A 20,820-nucleotide genomic window follows, 5' to 3' on the forward strand; every position below is an offset into this window, starting at 1 on the left:
ATATATTAAGAAATAAATAGGGTATGTTAAGGTTAAAAGTATAGCCCCGGTAAAAGAAATCGTGAATGCCGAATAAAATTATCATTTGTGCTTCACGCTAGTATATTACTCCTTATATTTACTTGTCAGAAGCAAGGACATGCGAATCTACAGGCATTAGCAGACGAATATGGATGCGTTAAAGATGTATGGCAAAGTAGCTTTGAAAGCTTCGATAACACTACACCAAGACCAATGTAGTTAATTCTATACTGGGGGGCAGTACCCTGAAGACAGACTGATTAGAATTACTAGCCACATTTTTGTAAAGAGGTATTACGATTCCGACTTCGACTATGAAAAGAGGATTGTCTTTCCAACTCATCAGATTCAAGAAAGATGCACATATTCCTACGCAGCTGTGAACTGAAAATATTCGTTTGTTAATGAAGCCACGCACAACTTTCTTCAAAATAAAAAAATCTACACTCCGAAAGTCAAACTCGTAGGTCAGCTTTTGCGTCAAGAGATAAAAATTTTAGCGCCAAAATAGATCAGGAAAACAAGGTACGAATGCAGGAACAGAGAAGGAACAACTCGCGACCACTGGCCGGCCGAATGCGTGCGGACACAAATGAAAGAAAGAGGGCCTAGAAGGAAAAGGGGAGCAGGGCCGAATTCGGGAGAGAGCGAGTGAGAGAGGGTGAAGGTGGTGCAGCAGCGTGTCTCCAAGTGGCCGGCGCCTCCCTCTGCGCACGCGTTGGTGACGTCACCGGCGGGGGAGGCGTCCCCGGCTCCGGCGCTGCTCCGGACACGCGCGTGCGAGTTTTGAAAGCGTGGTCGCGCGCGCTGATCCCGAGGGAAGCAAGCAGCGCGCCACGCAACACGGCCCGCGGCGCGCGCACACAAACTCCCGCGCCGCGCGAGAGAAAGGGCGCGCCTCTCCGAGAGCGCGCGCTTTTTCGGGAAGAAGGGACGACGCCGACGCGCGCTCGCCGCCGCAGCCCGTGTTCCCGCCGCCGCCAAGTGCCACGTTGTTGCGTCGCGCCGGCTCCAGGGAACATGTGAGCGCCGCCGACAGTGCACGTCGCATCATCGCATCCACTCTCCCTCTCGTCGTCAGCGTGTCTCGGCAAGGCCCAAATCGCTTGCCGCGCTGCACGAAGACCGCTACTAGCGTCGTCGCCGGAGCGATCGTGTCTAGGACGCGACAGCTCTGCTGTTGACACAGTGAAGAAGACAGTGCTTGCCATGTGACTAGCTCGCCTGGAGTGACTGGACAGAGTGGGTCCTTTCGTTTTTCTTTTTTCCTTGGCCGCTCGCGAGACAACCCAGCGAGACAGGCCAGGGAGCAGAAGCGGAGGTGAAAAGAGAGTAGAAACGAGAAGCCGCTTCGCGTTCGCTTGTCAATCAGTTCAATGGACGCCGTGACAGCGAAGGACGTTCTCTGACGTGCGGACCGTCGGCGAACACTCTGCTTGCTCGCGAATGATGGCTCCCAAGAACGTTGCAGACACAGGTGGCGTGCGATACAGCCTCGTCATATTGCTGCTGTTCGTAGCAGGTAAGACAGATACTTCGCAATTCTTTTCCCCAAACGGAATACACGGGATGCGTACGGCGAAGAAGTAAATTTATGGCGCCATACTGACGCTCAGTTCTTCGCATACACTGTGCGTTAGTTCGCACGCAGTCTCAACGCTCGAATTAATCAAATGGTTCTCGTGAACGTTCTCGGCAAGAAGCTTCCCTGTAATTATAACAGAAACTGCGTCACTACGTTCCGGACGTTTTTAAAACATCATAACCGCTGACCGGCGCTCTCCCGTCTGGTCGCGCAGAGCTCCGCGCTCGGCAACATTAGCCGCGCGCGAGCGTATAGCAGCCGCACTGAAGGTGCCGCTGCGTCTGGAAGAAACCGTCTTGCGCCGAAAAGGGCCCGAATTTCTTTAACCGTCCGCACCATTAGGAACTCTTGGGCAAGGCTTTGCGTCGTTAGAGAACAAGCCCATTTGGACGCCCACAGAGCAAATGAAGCGGGCGGTGCGTACGTCTGTAAACCCGTGCCGCGAGCTCTTTGTTTCTTCCATCTCCTTCCCTTCTTAACCATAGCTGTGGGGCACCATCGCGTGCAAGCGGGCCGCACCGCTTCCCGCACACGCGCCTGCGCGTCACTTGTGTATATTTTAATAAATGGTTCGCTAATTGTCTTCGATTTATAGACGCACGCAGCGCGCGCGCTGCTTGTTGCGCGTCGGGCAGCAGCCGCCGCTTCTCCAATGGGCGTTCGGTGTTTTTCGCGAATGTTGGTAATGACCCCGCGGCGAGGTGCCGCCCCCCCTTCCGGGGCGGGCTGTCTAGGCTGGAGCCGGTGCCGAAGGCAGAAAAGGGGGAAAAAAGAGAGAACACGTCCGTAATCGTCCGCCAGGCAGCGGCGGCACGGACGGACTGGTAGGAGGGAAGTAAAAGGGACTCTTACACAATAGGAACAGGTCCCTCTCGGTCACGTTCCTGTCCCGAGGTTGTTCCTGTCGGGCACCTTCGCTTACAACCGCGACTGGTGCGGAGCGTGCGCGCACTGGTTTCCTTGTCTGTGTCTCTTCGGCGCAATGGCAGAGACGGGACGCTTGGTTACTTCTCTTTTTATTATTATTTCGAGCAAGTCATTCGGACATATATAGTTCAATGAGCCGTGACATACGCGTGTGCGCGCAGGAGACGTCTTTCTCATTCGCAGCACCTCTAGGTGACCAAAACCGGTAGAAAAATAAACCAAAAATAAATATCCGCACTTATTTCAAGCGGGAGTCGTTCGTTGCTACAGAGAAAAGAAAAAAATTTGACCTTCAAAGTACCGGGATGGGCAGATAAGGGATTGTATGGCATAACATGGGATAGTGTGATGCGATATAATGCGGCAGGTTACGGTATTGGATGCATGACAACGTCCCGAGGCTGCAGTTGAGTGATGACAGACGACGATCTGGGGCTCTTTAACTCTGTATCGCCGTGCGTATCACCTGTGGTAGACGGCGTAAAAATGTGTATAACTTTTAATGACTACTCTCCGAACTGCATGAATTGCTATCATATAAAGAAAGGCTCCTAATGGAGCATTTTCATTAAAAAAATGCCAAGGCGTTAGCTCCGAGAGGTGAAGGAGTCCTGTTCAAGTATAAAGTCAAGCTTAATCTAACACTGACGGGAAAACAGCTTGGAAATATCTACAGTCGAAATTCTGTACAGGCCGGTGAGCTTGCAATTTCTAATTATATACTCTTGGTTTACTGCAGTGCCTGCGTATTTGGTCTGCAGTCTCAGGCATTCATAAATTACCGAATTAAGCAGTATTTAAATTTTTCGCTAACTATGAAGTAGCAGGCCAGCGCCATGTAACCACCGGCCGACCTATCCATCTTTTCCTGTCATTAAAATTCCTTCCTTCTCTTTATTCGCTAACTATCATTTTCTTAACCTAAATGCTTTTTGCACTTTTGGAATTAATGGACTATTAGTGATGAAATCCTGGATGCTGATAACTTTTAACCATTGTTCTCAGTGCATAGGAATCGAGAGACCTAATGTGTAATAAAAGCGCACAATGCACTGGCCATTGTACATACCGCCTCCATTCAAACGCGGCTGCAGCAGCAGGGATTCGATCCTGCGACCTTGTCATCAGCAACCAAACGCCGTAATCATTGAGCTACCATGCCGTGTGGGAGCGGTGAGCGAGATAAACCGGAAGAGGGACAGAGAAAGGAGAGCCAGAATTTATCCGGGGCAGATCAATTCAAAATGCAGCTCATCGTGCGTCATACCCTAAAGACAGTTAAACCAAAGGCAAAAATTTTATTTGTTTTATTTGCTTTTTACGCTTGGCAAGCCATCAGTTTCTTCCATTCCCTGGCAGCTGAGTGTTGGCAATGTCCGAAGGTGCCACGGCTTGAAGAAATTGTATATTTTACTTCGGGTTATCAACCAAGCCAGGTTTGTTTAAATTCGTTATTTCGGACGTTTTATTCGCGTCCATAGTAAGCGCCTATTCTTTAAGACTGTTCTGCACTTCCTTTTTTCCACTGAAGTTGTGCGAATGCACCGTTTCATGTCGCTTGAAGTCATGTTGCTTTCGCCGCACCGATCAAACTGACTTTAATTCACCAATGTAATCACTGCTAGTAAAACACTGCATGTTGGTTTTTAATGTCGTTATGTGTTTGAGGCGAGACCTGCACCAGTGAACGTCACAGACGGGAGTGATTTGTTTGGTGAAAGAGCGGCTGGGGCCTATGAAGTCAGTTTTGGTGAACATAAATGGTCAATGTACTCATGCTTGCATCCCTGGCCTAGAATTTATGAGGGGCGAGTACCGTTTGGCGTGTATCTCTTTAATCGCACGCGCGAGAACTAGTGCTTTAGTTACGTTACGCCTTTATTGTTGCGCCCTATTATGCCGCCAGCCGTGGTGTCGGCGTAACACAGCAGGTACAACGCGTTACGCTGATTGGCCCTAATGAAGTGATGTCACGCATGGCGCTGTGACAGCGCCCCACTCTGATTGGCCAGATTGCAGATAAGTGATTGGCTGAAACGCAGCGACATAACTCTTGACGTCATTGTGTTCCAATGGCTGGATTCATTCATACCCATAGAGATAAAAATGTATGGATGAATAAGCGACCCTACCTCACAGCGTCTGTTTAGCACCCAGCCACTGAACACTCCGTTGGCATAAGCGTTTCGCACCAGTCAGTCTTCGACAAATGTACCCTTGCATTACTACAAAGGAAAATATCCGGTCCGCTTTTTATCGTGAGGCACAAGCAAAGTACGCAAAGGCGACAATCAAGGTCGATGTTTACAATAAAAGAAAGGAAGCGAGGAGAGATCGCTGTTGACTCGTGGTGTTTTGCATGGTTGCTTTAAGAAGTCCCGAAAACATCTGCATTTGGAATGCAGGTCGCCTTTCAAAGCATGCGATCTTTGCATGGAAAACAGCTCATCAAATCAACAGCCCGTACAAACAATACGTTTATTCTTCCCACGAGCATTGCATACATAATTAGCACTCAAGTCCTGGCCAAGCTTTTGTTGAGTTTATGTCGTGTTACAAAAGTTTTGCTTATTGCCGCACTAATATGTTTGCTTTTAAAGGGGCTATGGGCTTCAGTCAAGTCGCTTCCTGCTGAAGCGACTGTTATCCGCAGTCTCCCCCATCACTGATGAAAATAAGCAAGCTATTACTAGCTAATGTTAGCAGAGAACAACACTGTTTATCCTTAAAAATCCACCCCCTTTTTGATACTCTTGATTCGCTCTAAGGTTTCCGCGCCAAATATATTGATAAAGAAGGATATATATGTTGTGAGGAGTACTAAAGCTTAGTCTCCTTCTCGTTAATGAATTTCTTCCATTATGTGAATGAGTTTTATTGACAACGAAGTCCACTGATAGCCGTCTCACTCCTATATTAGGCTTCTTTTTGCATTGACAGTCTGGCTCCATTGAGTCTCCAAGGAATAGGCCTATGTAACCAAGCAGTGCATAAGGAGACTGAAGACCCAGATTATTGACGTAGTTGTTATTGACCAGTCGCTGTTGTTATAACCGGGATGCCCTCCAGCATAAGTGCATTAAAACGCGGACTTTCGTCCGCCGTAGCCACGGCAGCGGTGACAGAAAGGCTGCCCTGAAAGCAGTCAGGGCAGCTCTGCCAGTGCACCCTCATCCACGTGACGAAGATAGTTGCCAAGCTGTAACGGACCTTCTAGGGAGGACCCGAGTGTCAGCTGAGTCCAGTAACCGTGTTTGTACGCGCCATTCGCCGTCAGAGGAGCAGTTTCCGGAGAGCGGTTTCAGCCTATCCCGCCCCGCGTGGTCTTGCGTGTGTCCTTAGCCTCGAGCTTGTGGTTTTGCACTGATGAAAAACAAGTGCGAGCCACTCGTGCGACTACCTGCAGACCGTGGGAACGCCACTCCCGGACTTACCGCTATCCGGTGATGGCATCCTCATCCTCAAGCTCAACACGTGACGGGGGCGTACTCCCTAATAAGAGAGCGTGTCACGAGTGCCATAGTGGAGCTTTCAGAACATGTCCTCCTCGGTAGGCCTTCAGCTAGGAATTTCAGAGAAATAATAAAAAGCTCTATAAAACACGGTAGCAAATGTGGTCGAGAAGCTCCCTCTCACTGCAGCTCCCTTCTGCTAAAACGCTTCATTTTCCTGAGAGGTAGTCTCCATTGATCCTTACTTGTACATAATGGAAATAGTTGTACAGCGTTTTCTCTGTCTTCTTTGGAACCCCGTCTCCGATCTTCCTCGTCCATTCGCTGACCCCACCACGCTACCTGATTCCCAACATTCTTCTCATGGCATAAAACATGGGTTTTAAGCTCCCCTGACTTCCTGGAACCATTTTTGATGTTAATGCACCGGGAATAAGGAAGTGACACTGCAAAATTTTGTGAAGCTCTGAATTGATAGCTCATGTGACAATTTGTCAAGAGTGCGCGAATTGGCACAGGGTAGTTTGAGTTGTGAAGCAAAGAAAGAGGCGCAAAGGAAGTACAATTATTCAATTTGCAACTGGCCGTCCATTTTAAAAGCGCCTTAAGAATGAATGCCCGCCTGTTAATTACGACTTATGGGTATTTACTCTTAGCACAGGCAGAGGGTATTACGGCACATAGCAGCTGTCTGCGATAATTGCTAATTTAGGTTACTTAGCTTCCAGCACACTGGAACCAGTATCTGTAAATCAGCGAATAATACCGCCTTGATTGCTTCCAAAACAGAGAAACTGCCTCAGAGCGAGTTAATATGCACATATATAAAACTGGCTGCCTCTCTGATGCGTCCCAATAGGGAGCCAATTGATTGGCTTTTATAGGAGCCCTCGAAGTTGCATGTATAAGGAAACTATACGACGAGTAATAAGAGACAGAGGTGAAGCAATTTACATGTGCTGTGCCTTGACACTGCGTGACAGAACACGGCCTGAATTGGCGCATGCGCAAAGCAACAACGCACACACAATCTAATTCACTTTCGATTCCAGCGATTGTCGAAACGTAACATGTCAGGCTCCCGACCGCAGATTGCGCCGTTAGATTTCCCACTTCGCTTGAAGGCAGTTTTTTTCCTCTTAAAGCTCTTGAACAGGTTACATCAGGCAAGACATCTATCGAAAAACTTCAGAAGGTGGGCGTTTGAAACGCCAAACATATCTGAAGTATCCCGAAATTGATCCTTGCCAGTGATAGGTCGCCTTACGACCGATGAAGAAGCCCATCAGCGCCAAGCAAAACTTAAAATGCGGAAAGGTGAGGGCGAGACAGGCACTGACTTTAAAAAAGCTTTATTCTACAGAAACGCATGTTGTATGACATCTGTATTATATTGAAACTCATTTTGAAGGATTAGCGAGATCAGGTCACATATCACCACCAGGGGAAGGGGTCTGATTGAGAAAATACATTTAAGTTTCACGCAATACAACCGATGTTTCGCTAATACAATATTTTCCTTCAGTCTTTATATCCTTCCCAGACTCGGCAATGGAAGATTTGTCATATACAATAGACAACGGAATCGTAGACGAGGCAGCCATGTAGGAGCAGTTCCGAATGAGGCTGTTTCTCATCTGGGTTTAGAACCTATGATTTTCTCTAGTGGACCTTGTGGACGCTGCATCGTTTCGTTTCTCGCGAGCAGCTCCCAAAAGGGCGGTAGGGAGCCAGCGCGAATCCAACATGCGTCGGTAGTGAAAAAACGGAAGCTGATTCAAATGCGCTTAACGTTCGGTAAAGCTGTTTTAAACACCTGTCAGCATTGATAAAAGCAAAGCGAGCTCCTGAGACACCAGTTCGAGCGAAGAGCGTCCAGTGTAATTCGGAAATTTCATAATTTCGCATGTATCGGGCATTTCTCAATAATCGGAGAGAAAGAAGCTCGAAATCTAGCGAGGCATATTTCAACGACGGTTTGACGGGCAGAGTTTGTTAACCAAATCATTTCAATTCCTTTGAATTTAATTTGTTTGCCATCATGGCGGAGTAAAAGCTGTCGTTTGACTGCTTGACAATGCCAGGAGCCCCCATTCTAGCAGCAATGCAGTAGTCTGGCATCTGGGCATAAATGCAAAGTACACCACATGTAGATCGCAACACAAGCAAAAACAACAACACAAACAAAAGAAACAGAGAGAATGAAGCTGTTTTCAGTTAATAGCAATCAGCACACCAACAAGTGAGACCAAGTGAGAAAACTAAGTGAGAAAATTTGCACTGCAGTTCTCAGGAGAACATATGACAATTCTAAAGCTACTGCCTGTGAACTGCAGACGCGTTTTATATTAAGTGAAAAGGAAAGGTTTTGACTAGCGAGTCATTCGTTGTTGTTCGGAAGTGAGTGTTTGTGTGTGTGCATCAGTTTTGGTAGCCTGATGATGATCTGCGGTGTGTTCTCAATTATCTGTAAGGGCCTGTTTGCACAGTGTAAGAGATTCTATATATGTTTCCGTCAAAAAATGCTTCCCTGAGAACAAAAATTTGTGCAAGTTGGACGAAATTGAGGTCGAGAAACGAAACGTAAGATCGACATTATTCAAAAGCAAGTTTTACCACAAATATAATTATTACACTTCGTCTGGTTCCTGTTAACAAAACGGCTCTGCATTTAAAGAAATAGGGCCTCCAGCAACCGACCGTAGCTTTTAATGACAAAATTGTTCGCACCTAATATAGTTTCCCAGATAGCTGGTGTCGGCATCCTTATCAGGACTATAGAGAATTGCTCTTTGGTAGATATTTAGTTAAAAAAATTACCCTGTGATTACATTACGTTTGGTAGAACCGGCACTCTGTAGCATGGTATTGTTTAGACACCACACAGATTTTTTTTTTTTCAATAAGCTGCACCTATTTGCCGCAGTCGAAATATAAGCGAAGGATTGCGATCCTCGCAACTTGTTTTACATTGGCGTACTCTATGTGGACTAGAAATATTTTCTTCTAAGCTATAGCTTAGAAGATCGGGTTAGCTTCGCGAACTTACTTTCCTATGGCCATTATGTATTCTGTAAAAAAAAAAAAAAACAACTAATCTGAACGTTAATTGGTAATTTGGGACCAAGAGGGTGACTGTTCTTTTTAGAGAGCAATTTAATAACGAGACACACATTAGGGCGCAGGTGGTTTCATGTTCGCTTTCCATGCGTTAATTCAGCACGCTAAACACAAATACAAATAATTCCGGTAGTAAAAGGTTTCTGCGACCAACAATTCGAGTGTGTCGTTTTTTCGCTCCGCGCACGTGTTTAACGACTTTGATTTCATTGATCCTTGGTTCATATCTTTTCCTTTGTATAGCCCACTAACTTCCCATTCCTCATTTTAAACAGCGCCTTTCATCTTAGTAAGTTCTTGCTTTCATTGGAAACTTTCTATTCGTCTGTAAACGATTGTCGAGTGTGCAGTCGCGCGATGTGATGTCATCAAATACACGCACGCACACACGCCATGTGTCGAGACAAAAGAAAACGCACAACGCAGCCACAGAAAACGTACCCCTCATAGAGCCAGTTTAGTAGCACCTTTGACCGAAAGGATATAAATCGTGTGCAGCCAGCGCGCCAGCTATAGCCACCAGAGGGCGAGGCGAGTGCTACCGCCGCCGCTACTATGGCCGCCTCGGTGTCCCGCTATCAGCGCCCTCTATCTGTTTGCCCGTTGCTAATGGTTTTGTAGTCGTGGTTGCCCCTACCATTTCTGTGCCCGCTGGCCTTTCGCGTCCCGCTCCATTGAAAAAGCTTATGCGGCCCCAGGAGGGAAACGAACTACGAGCAGCAAAGGAGAAAACCCCGGTGCGAGAAGAATGTTGTCCTCTCTGGCTTTTGCGACCGTAAATGTTGCCGTCGTTAAGGCGGCGATGAAAATCTACGTGCTACCGGGAAAGGAGCCGAGGCTCGCACAAAATATACAGGAAACAGACGAAACTTGGGTGTAATGGCCTCCCCCGTCGTACAGAAACAACTTAGTAGACGGAAGCGAAGTGAAGTTGACTCGCTCCTTCCTTTTTGGGTCGCCAGCAGAAATGACCCCATTCGAGTTGTGTGCGCTGCCGTAGAGGTCGCTCACTTCGCTTTTGCATTTGGAAAATTGGTAATAAAAGTTTTATTCCATTTCTTTTAGTTTGTTTGTAGACTGCCTAGTGTAACCTAAAGTTTCGCTGCTATCGAGAGTAAGCATTAAACGTTTGATGGCAATTGTTTTCAAAAACTCCGCGTCGGCTTAATATAATTCGCCACTGAAATGTCCCGGGAGGCGCATTAGGGCGGTTGTGCTAAATTAGCAAAGAGATTAGCTCTTATTGTCTTTACCAGACCATGTGAGCCAGAGTGCTTATTGGCATGTGACCATATGATTGACAGTTTTCATTAATTAATATTGTTTGAGAACAGCAAGAAAAAGGTGTCACAGGCTACGTTAGCAGAAAACTAGTTTTACTTATTCAAGAACGCAGCTCTGCCTTTAAAATGAATGATAATAAATGGTTCTCAGCGCATATATGCGAAACATTAATTTTTGAGTACACGAGTTTTCGCCTTGAGGTAAAATTTTTGACATTGAAAACAGACTGAAGTTATTATGCTTTAAATGGAATGCGTGATTGTGTGCGATAATCAGTATGCAAAAGGAGCAATATCCCAGCTTTTTTTTTTCTATAAAAGCGAACTAAAATAAAAAGACAAGATACAGCAGCAGAAGTTCTGTCTGCAACCGCTCCTTCCGCTACTCATGATCCATACCCTTGTTTCAGTGCAGTCATATCAAAGCACGTAATGATTAGCTTCGATTAAATTGAATTCAGCGCAAAAATACAGACAAGGGACAAAGGGCTCGTGTACGTCTCCCTTTGTCCCTTGTCTGTATTTTTGCGCTGAATTCAATTTAACATGCTTCACCAACTAGCCCGGCAGCTTGCTCTCCTGATTAGCTTCGATGCTTGCGATGATTGGGGCTTTACTCGTTTGAACAGAATGCCCTTATCTTTGGTGTGCTGTTTCCATTATGGTGCTAATCGACAGTTCGCATTTTTAGAGGGCTGAGAGAGCTCGTGCATCATTTCAGGCACGTTTAAAGGCGCGTGTGCGTGCGTGCGTGCGTGTGTGCGTGCGTGTGTGTGTGCGTGTGCGTGCGTGTGTGCGTGTGTGTGTGTGCGTGCGTGCGTGCGCGTGCGTGTGTTTGTGTGTGTGTGTGTGTGTGTGTGTGTGTGTGTGTGTGTGTGTGTGTGTGTGTGTGTGTGTGTGTGTGTGTGTGTGTGTGTGTTCCAACAAGTACCAGTATTGGTGCCCGCGTGTCCAGATTCTTCTCTCTGGTGGCTACGGGGGTAATGCTGGCTTACGTTGTGTAGCTTGCGGGCCGCCTGAAGTCCAGGGAAATTGTCAACAAATCATTTGCCGTCGCCTCTGCAGCGGGGACGGGGCAGACGGCGCAGGTCAGAAGGGTCTCGATGTTCAGGAGGTCCTGACCGCAGGAGTCAGCGCAGCACCCACCCGTATTCTCCGTAGTGCCGCCTCCTCACGGCAAGTTAGACAGCCGGGAAGACTGGATACATTCACTGGAATTACACCACCCGTTGAGTGGCAAAGGAATCATTGTTTCTTTTTAAAAGTGGTACGGCATTTCCAGTAAAGCTTCAGCTTATGCACAGCGGATGGTATGCATCGTCAGCTTCCATGAGATGCCGCGTAGTGCGTCGAGCCCACAGAACGCGGACAGGGCACGGAAATGATCGCTGTATGTGGCACACATCGCCAGCGACGTCCAGGGTACTGGTTACGCGCCGTAGCGGTCAAACTGCCTGTGTGGAGTCGATATATAGGAGCAGATCCGTCCACGATGCAACACAGGGGCAGTCTGTTAAAATAGTCAAACTGTCACGAACGGCTACGAGCTCTGCTACTACAGTCTGAAGCGGCTCCTTTGTGATATACGAACATGTCTGGCGTCCATTGGAGAGAGCTGGGCAAAGGAGTTTGAGGGGCAAAACATGGTCTTACGTACATGCATCCACGAGAGCTTGAAGCGCGCCTGTCGGGTCTGCTGGGAGATGGGGTCTGCGTCTGAAACTGAATCGTGAATGCTATGCATGACACTTTACGGTCGGTTGTCTGTAATCTGGGCAGGCTGCAAAGGATGTGGTTCCGAAGGTGTTGTGCAAAGCAGAGGGTAAGTCGGGCCACAGTAATGCGCCAGCACAGATGCTGCAGAGTTTGTTTCCTGGCTGCACGAGCTCATGAATAGAGATCGGCTGAGCTTCCGCTTGTAGTGTGTGATTAAGTGTCGAACGAGGAAGGCCAGTGATAACCGGCATGACCTTTCTGTTGATTGTTTCCGAGCGGTCCCAATCTATTAGGGTAAGGCGCTGGAGCCGGGCTTGATATGCAAGCCGAGGGTGTAACACAGAGCGCATTAACGATTCAGTAAGCACTAATCATGCGCCACCTGATTTGTGGGCAATGCGGCGAAATAGATGCCGCGTACCAGCGGCCTTCTGCCGCGTACGTCGAACTCACAGAGCTGCAGAGCGAGAGCGGCCTGAACTTTTGCTTTCAGAGAATGCCTTTTCAGGGGACGTTTACCACGTTTGTTTTTATGAGCAAGGTACACTATGTGGATAGGTCTTGGCAACACCAAACAGTAGGTAGAGAGAACTTGGAGGGATAGATCCTCAGGAAAGAATATATTCAGTGGCTACAGCTCTGGATAAAAGGAAGTGGTAGGCGCTTGACACGACTCGTAGTATCCCTTCCATTTGACCGGAAGGTTACGGCTCCTAGGTTGAGTGGGCCATGCAGAGCAAACACATATGAAAGAGTCTCAAAAAGCAGTCACTATCGTCGCCTCCTTACTCCCACTTTTCCACAGCTCAATAGCCGCAGACCTACTTAAGTGGGACATATGCAAATTAATTCTCCCGCCAGGTGAACTCTGCAACCACCGAATACTTACACGCTCTGGACAGTCATGCTATCAGGTATCTTGAGTGTACCCTCACAATACACATACAAATCGGTTCTGTTCATGCTTCATTCACTCACCTATCACCATACTACCTCTATTGCCCCCCCCCCCCTCCCCCCATCTGTACGACCAGACCGTTTATAGTGTGCTAAGGTGAAAGGATGAGGAACTGTGTCTGCAAATCAGTGAATAGGCCACGTTTGCTCCGAGATCCCCTATAAATGTCGCTCGACAGAAAAAAAGATAAAAACACAAGAAGGTACTTACAAAATTCATGTGCAGATTCTCGCTGACATGTGATGCCATTTATGACCTGGAAGCTAGGCCTGTTGCGCGCCGAAACTCAGACAAGAGGCTTCAGTGCGCCGCATCTCGTCGAGAACCGCTTTGGCGGCTTGCTGCGGCGCTATTCGGCAGCAGTCGTAGCAAGTTGGAGGGCTCTAAATGCCACGTTGTGTATACACGTGCCACAAGGGAACCCGCAGTGGATACTGATGACGTCCCGTTCCGTCGCTGGTGATATCGTTAATATTTGTCAATTTCTAGAGGCAATGTTTTCTGCCTGGCGTTCCAAGGTGGCGTTGGGATTAAGTTTCATGCCAGGCTCCCAAGCTTTAAGCAAACACCGCTCCTTTTCTTCCGGAGTCACGCTGGCGCGTCCGAGTCACTCTGCTTAGGCACGCATGCACTTGCGCTCGAAAAATATATCTTCCGACAGCTGGTTGTGTTCAGGTAGCACATCTAGCGCTCCACTGCTTGCCGTTCACTTCGGAGGGTCAGAAAGACGGCGACAGGAGTATTCTGGGCACCTGAGAACATCACGAGATGCCTCTTTCGCAGTTGCGAGACGCGGCGGGCTTGAGCCTCTCAAGGGACATCAAGTTAACGGAGCCATTAATGTTGACGGCATAGTATGCCGAACGGCGCTAATGGTCTCGAAACAGCCCTAACTAATGCGGCTGAAGTGGCCTCCGGTCGAAAGCTGGACGAACAAAAACGTGAATAGCTCTCCGTAGGTCGGGGGACACACGAAATGTGCGGTGTTCCGTGGTGCGGTGCTTGAGGCCGGTGATGCCTAAACAAGTCGCGTGGTTGCTTGAAGTAGTCGGTGGGGAGGGGGGGGGGGGGGGGTAGAAGGTGATGAATAAACCGGCAGGAAGACGAAGTGGTGCTCCGTAAACAAGCTCAGCTAATGAGCAGGAAGAATTTTTTTTTGATGTGGTATGTGAGGTGAATGTGGCTTTGATATGCGATAGAAAAAGCTGTTCGATATGTGGCGACCCAACCATTTGCTCTGAATGAAAAAACAGGGCTGCCGAAGACATTGAGGGTACGGTCGCTGGTGACGTGACGACGGCAACCTGTGAGTTGGAGCTTGCGACCTCCATGAGTGCTTCTAATGTGACAGTTTAGAGATGTACACGGCCGAGGTAGCTGCCTGAATCAACTGGACCTTCTTCGAAGGTCGCGGGAAGAAGGCCTTTTGCAGAAGAGTATCCTCCAACGTGTGGGCTCCTGCGCAAAGAAGCTGTGTCACGTGCTGCAGACGTTGGCTGAGGCGTCGGTCACCCAGCTGTTCAGCTGATAGAAGCTACTGAATTTGTGTGCGCGCCAACGCTGCAGAGCTCACAAGAAGCGCCGTTCTGGAGTTGGCCGTAAAGATCGGCCACATGATTCAAACTGAACGTGGCCAGGAATTTGGTAATTTTGTGATTCATGAAAATCCTTTTTTGTTGTCTCGTTTTCTTTAGTGCTGCAAGCTCATTCTCATGGGTTTCGAACAAGTTCTTTAGGCCTTGAGAATTTATCACCGCAGATGCGTTTTTTCCCTTTAGGAAGCAAATCATAATCGCTCGGTGTCAAGTACTCCGGTCACAAATTTAACTTCTGTTCATACTTGGAGTTGGACACCAGAACTGGTGGTGTGCGCCGATGCGTTGTCACAGTGGCAAGGGCAGGAAGTTTGTCACATGTTCTTGCAGCTTGCTCAGATATTTTGGTAGACATACTGCTGCTTACCGCTGAACATTAATAGACCTTCGTTTCTCTAGAGGTAAAATTGATCTACGGGACTGCGTTTGCGCAATACATACGCCATTTTCTTTTCTTGGGTACTTATGTTCCCCTTTGAATTGTTCACCAGGAACGCTCACACTTATTCTCCAAAATGCAACTAGTAAATCCATGTCTCACCACCAGAACTGATGTTAGAAACGCACCTAAAGCTGAAACAATAGAATAATCCACGAATATCTGCGCAATATTCGACACAGACGGGATATCTCTTAGTTGTCAAATTTTGACGCGCCTGTCGGGATAAAGCTTTCCTGGGTGTAAGTTGCTCATGCAGAATTTTTTGCACCTCCAGCCATTCGTTCGGAAATATCGCTTCAAGGACTTAAAACGTCCCTTCTATTGCTTTTTTCTTTTTTGCTCTTTAACGAAGTTCTGCTTCGTCTAAACTTTAAAGCCATCGAAAACATTATCACACTGGAAAGAGCAACATCCCCGAAGGTACGACGCCAACGCTCAAAGAGTTCAAACTCACTTTTTATATCTAGACTGTCAGCAGCGACTCAGTGGCAAGCAAACGACAACAAAAGTAGGCTAGCTAGGGATAGCGATAAGTGAGGAAGGGTGATTGTTGGCTATACGAACAAGAAGGAAAGCGAGCTCCAAGGAAGCAGCGTTCTTTCAGGCGATACAGTGATTGAATCATAAATTTGTTTGCGTTGAAGCATTTGTATTAACCCTCGTATTTTTTTCAAGGGCATCATGTGCCACGTGTCGAGAGCATCCTTCGTCCCTTATAATTTGTGGTAGTTAACTCTAAGTGTGACAACAATATGTGCGGCGTCTTTGCTTCCGCTGCAGCCAGTGCAGTTGGGATAAATTTTGTGTTTCCAGCAGAGTCGACCTCATACCTTAAGCGGATGGTTGTGGTGCATATGCCGAACGGAAAAAGTAAAAAGAGTGCTAATTTGCCCTTGACTCATATCATCACGTGAGGGAGGATGGAACGTGGATAGGACTTACGGAAAAAAAAAACAAAAAAAAAGAAACGAAATTGAGGAAGGGGTTTAAAACTGGCCCGGCAATTTCGCCTTGCATAGAGCTTCTCTGCGCCATGTCTGATGGCCTTTGCATCCTAATATCAGATGTCCGCTGTTTTCTTGGTTGTACTGAGAACAATACGTGCAGGTTCCCTTGTACTGGTCCTTTAAGTCGGTTCTTTGCGAAGCGGGTGAGCATGCAGTGCTGGCGCAACGAACGTTCCTGCGCGGTTCAGCGCACGATGACCGAATCTGACCTCCTGTAGTCTGAATGAGTAAGGAACGCCTCTTCCTGGAGCCCGCTGTAAAATAAGGAGCGTCGCTCTGAACGTGCGACGGTTTTCTCAAATAGTTTTCCTGCATATCAAGGCGAAAGCCTTTAATGGCTCATACTATAGTCCGTTAATAAAGCGTGTCACATGCGTTTAACTCGGGAATGAAAAAAAGATAAAATAAAACCAATGCTGCTTCAGATAGAGGAGGAAAAAGTGAACCTAGAAGCCAAGTTTGATGAGTGTAGCTTAATTACTTCATTAATTATAGGCAAAAATGTCGAAATTGCGTCGAAATAGCGTGAACGTCGATATAGCCACGAAAGTGGTGTGACGTCACAACCTGCAGAAGTCGTCACGGCATAGTGAAAATTGTCACGGAATGGTCAGAAAAACGTCGAATTTGTGTCGAATTAGATGAAAAAAATGTGCCATCAAGCGTAATTAAAGAAGAAGATGACTTTATTTTCACCATGTACGTACAGTACGCAGATGGAGGACTCCGGAAAAAAAAAGCCGTCAATAGGCGGTTTGACGTGTCCGTTGCCCCACTTAATGAGCAGCGTTTGGTGAACAGCAATGAATTCATACTGTCAAAGAAAACAAAATGAAAACACTTGATCAGTGCAGAACAAAACTAAAACAGAGTGGTCCGAAAAATGAAATCCCATGATGAGTAAAATCAGTTATTGATCCTCAGTAAACATAGATCGAAGCTTAGCAGTGGAGCAAATAAATAGATCAAAGTTAGTAGATAGATAATGGTTTAACCGTGATGGTAAAGAATAACATAGGCGTTCCATGCCAGAGTTCAAAGATCCCCGAAAGATGTATAATTTGGGTATCGATATAGCCACAGGAACGGTGTGAAGTCACATTCACCGGAAGTCGTCTTGGCATAGTGTCCTCGGCTTTCGCCTCTCAACATTTTAGTTGCCAAAGTGTCCTCGCAATTTTTTAATAAGCAAACAGAAATGTTTCTAGAAGCGCTTACAAGTTTAGCTGCCGAAACCATGGCTACACTAAAGGCGTACTCAATGCGTGCCTTACACATCGGTATCCGGTCAAATGTCACGTCTGCAACAGCATGTTTCTTCCTTCTAGGAAGTCGCACAGTGCACAAATCCCCCAATATAAACTCTGTAGCAAGAATTGTCGGTTTCCGCTTTCCAATAGCGCAACTATAACCTAATTCGCGCGCTCCTCTCCGGCAACCAATCTAATAAATTGTGCGGAGCTAATCGAACAACTCCGTACTGGCTCGGCTTCAATAAGAAGTACGTGAAAAGAATCCGCTCAAACAAGTTCCTCTTTAAATGCAAATTGGGCGCACGAGCGCTCTATTCTGGCTACGCAGAAGAAATGAAAGCGGTTCGGCAAGCCGCTAAAACGCGTAGGTTGTCAATTTGCATGCTTCGTGGCACGGCGTTCGGGTCGATTATGCGCATTGCGTAGGTAAACTCAATCACACGTAAACACGTTTTCCGCTGCAACTGTGTGAATGAATATCATCCTGACCCGAACACGAGGAATTGTTGGTTGGAGACGCAAACATGACGCGAGAGTACGTCTCCATCTTTCATCTATCCGGTCGTTGTTGTTGCTGTTCTGACGTCAAATATAAAGCAAACGCACATCTTCTATTGGGACTGGCTGCAGAGTAAAGAAGCGAATGCCTGACGTAACAGAGGGAAAAAAGAGAACGAAAAAAAAAGAAATGTCAAATGATGTGTTGCTTCAATTTGGAGGAACAAATATTCACAGGTATACCTAATTGCTTTATGTATTTCAATGCCAAAGCATTAGACTCTGTTGATGCCTTTGCAGGAAGTTAGGTCACTTCCGGTACAGTGACGTCATTTTCCTGTAAACAAAGAGAGGATTTTATGGCCGGCGATGCAAGTTATTTCCGGATCGAGGTTTAAATGCTAGAGCACTGGAAATAGGACTAAAGAATCGCGTCTAGGACCTGCATATCGGACATTCAGATTTTTCTTCGTTCTTCCTGTGTTCCTACGAAGCCATGTTTACATTTGTCGTACTTTGCTTAGAATGTAAAGAATTTTTTTTTACACCGAATTTGTTTTCAATGCTGTTTAATGTCACAAGGGAAGGAATAATTAAAACCGATTGCTTGGTAACGACGCATGAATAGACCGAAGCCCATGAAGAATAATAAGCTGCATCACAGCACACAGCTCCATGAACATACAACCTTCCTCTTCATTGTGAATCCAAAAAACATGAGCATCATTATTGTGGATACTTCAGCCAGCTTCTCCTCGGCGTCATGGTCACCTTTTCCACTGTGATTTTTTAGCGTTCCTTTCAGTAGCTTCGGCTACTCAAGGATTATGCAGGCGTTAATGATCAAACAGCTGACTGCGTATAGTGTGCGCCTCAAATATAAAACAGTTGAAGGTTCGATTCGTTGCTTGGCTGCCTAGGCGTTGTTCGCATCGATTGATTGACTATCGCTATACTAGCGACGGACCGTTTGTGGGCAACACTCAGGGATAGGTAGATGAAACGGGGATTCTTCTTTGGCTGATGGTTATAATTATCTGATCAAAACTTTTTGACAGCCGTCTTTGGCGCTGGCTGTTGTAATTGCGTTGCTCCGTGTGGTTGGCGATCACGCTTAGCTGAACAGTTAGCTGACATATGTTAGTTAACGTTGATTAGTTCACCTGTTAACACAAGATCAGCTAGCGCGCGAGACGAAAACTCGACCAGATAGCGAGAATTTGTTCCACCACAGCACCGAACATGATTGCGTTTTTGAAATGTTAGAAACTTATATGGCTATTGCTAAAGGCTGGCTAAATACGTGTGATTAGAACCAGGCACCTAATGCATTAGTTATAATTTAAATGTGAGAATTTACTTAACCAGCTCACTAGTTAATGCGATTCTGTTGTTTTCTGACATCTGCTACGGCTGGTATTACTGAAACTGAAAAGCCATCTTCATTCCGCGCAAAGGAAACTTTTTTTAAAAAGATATTATAGGTGGGCTATGCTGAAATACCCTGCGTACGGCTAGATGTACGTCGCGGTCGAGAGATTAGTTCAGCAGATAACAAAGGACGAGCTTTATGGAAAAGAAGTAAATCTAAAGTTTAGGGGTGGCGTCAAAGGCTCAATGAAAGGCTGCTTTTCATGCTTGATATGCTTGAAGGGCCGTTATAGATAGAAACGATAAACGAACCCAATTATTTTGCACAAACTACAGTATATAGTTGTGAGACACACACACGTATACACCAGCAACCGAGGTCAAATCCTACCGCTAGGAATAACAATGGGGAGCTACTAAAATATTTCACAGAATGAAATAGTTTATGAATAACAAATATCTACTTCTGCAAACTGGAGCGCCGGATGTGGATTGGAGGAGTCCGGTCTTAGAGTCTAAAAATTGGAGATTTCATAATGCGCGCTCATCTGACGTCATGCAGGATGTTAAAGTCCTATGTAGCGACCATAGTATGGTGTGGTCTAGAATTAGCCTGGATCCGAATAAGAAACAGAAAAAAACTAATCACAGATAAACATCAGTCGTTGGTCGCCAAGAAATATTCAGTCGGAACGTAAGCAGTCATGCAAGCATTGTGCAATCAGGATGCAGGTGAGGCGTATGTAAAGGCACTGGAAAATGTCTGTATGGCCTCGCGAGCGAAAATAGTCCTGCACAGATACACCAATGAAATCCAAATCAGGACGGGTGTCAGGAAGGGTGATACAATCTCTCCACTACTTTTCAATACTATTCAACATATATTTTTACGAGATGCTCCTAGAACCGGATTGGGATCATTTGGCGATAAAATGTTATGAAGAATGCTCTAGTAATCTGCGATTTGCTGGAAAAATTGACCTGCTAAGTAACTCAAAAGATGAAATGGACAGAATGATTGTGCACCTTAACATGGGTCTAAACATTATAGTAAAGAAAACTAAAGTATAATCAACAGTCTGGGATTGGAACAGTGGCTCTCAGTACGCGGTGTAGCATAGGAAGTATTAAGCGAATACGTCCATTGAGGGTAGACAGTGACCGCATATACCTACCACGAGTGTGAAATGTCTACGAGCAAAATAATGGGATCGCATACATTTGACAGGTACTCTGATATCATGGGTTGCTGCTTGCCAACAGAGCTCAAGAGGGAAACAGATAAGAAATGTATCTTGCCAGCATTCAGTTATTGTCCGGAAATCTGGAGGCTTGCGAAAAGGGATGAAGTTAAGTTGAAAACAGCGCATCGAGCTATGGAAATGAAAAAGATGGATGTAACGTTTAGAGTCAGGCAGAGAGCAGAGTAAGTGAGGAAACAAAAGGAAGATAATAATATCCTAGCTGAAATTAAGAAGAAATGAGCATAGGAAAGGCATGAGTGAAGGAAAGGTAACCTATGATCTCTTATGGTGACAGATGTGTGCTGTAAGAGAGGGATTGGAAAACATTTATTCCGTCAAAAATGCAGA

At 46.4% G+C, this 20,820-nt stretch overlaps 1 protein-coding gene across 1 annotated transcript in view; it reads left to right on the plus strand.

Moving 5' to 3' along the window:
• The first annotated feature begins 817 nt into the window (after positions 1–817).
• Positions 818–20,820, plus strand: part of LOC149342897 (lachesin-like) — a 136,692-nt gene continuing 116,689 nt past the window's right edge. Inside the window, exon 1 of the mRNA XM_089542256.1 lies at positions 818–1,543. Coding sequence (XP_089398382.1) covers positions 1,468–1,543 — 76 coding nt within the window. The 5' untranslated portion in view covers positions 818–1,467. The remainder of the gene's footprint in view (positions 1,544–20,820) is intronic.

Source organism: Amblyomma mixtum, chromosome 5 (assembly GCF_055824585.1).
Source record: "Amblyomma mixtum isolate Tamu chromosome 5, ASM5582458v1, whole genome shotgun sequence".
Lineage (NCBI taxonomy): Eukaryota > Metazoa > Arthropoda > Arachnida > Ixodida > Ixodidae > Amblyomma > Amblyomma mixtum.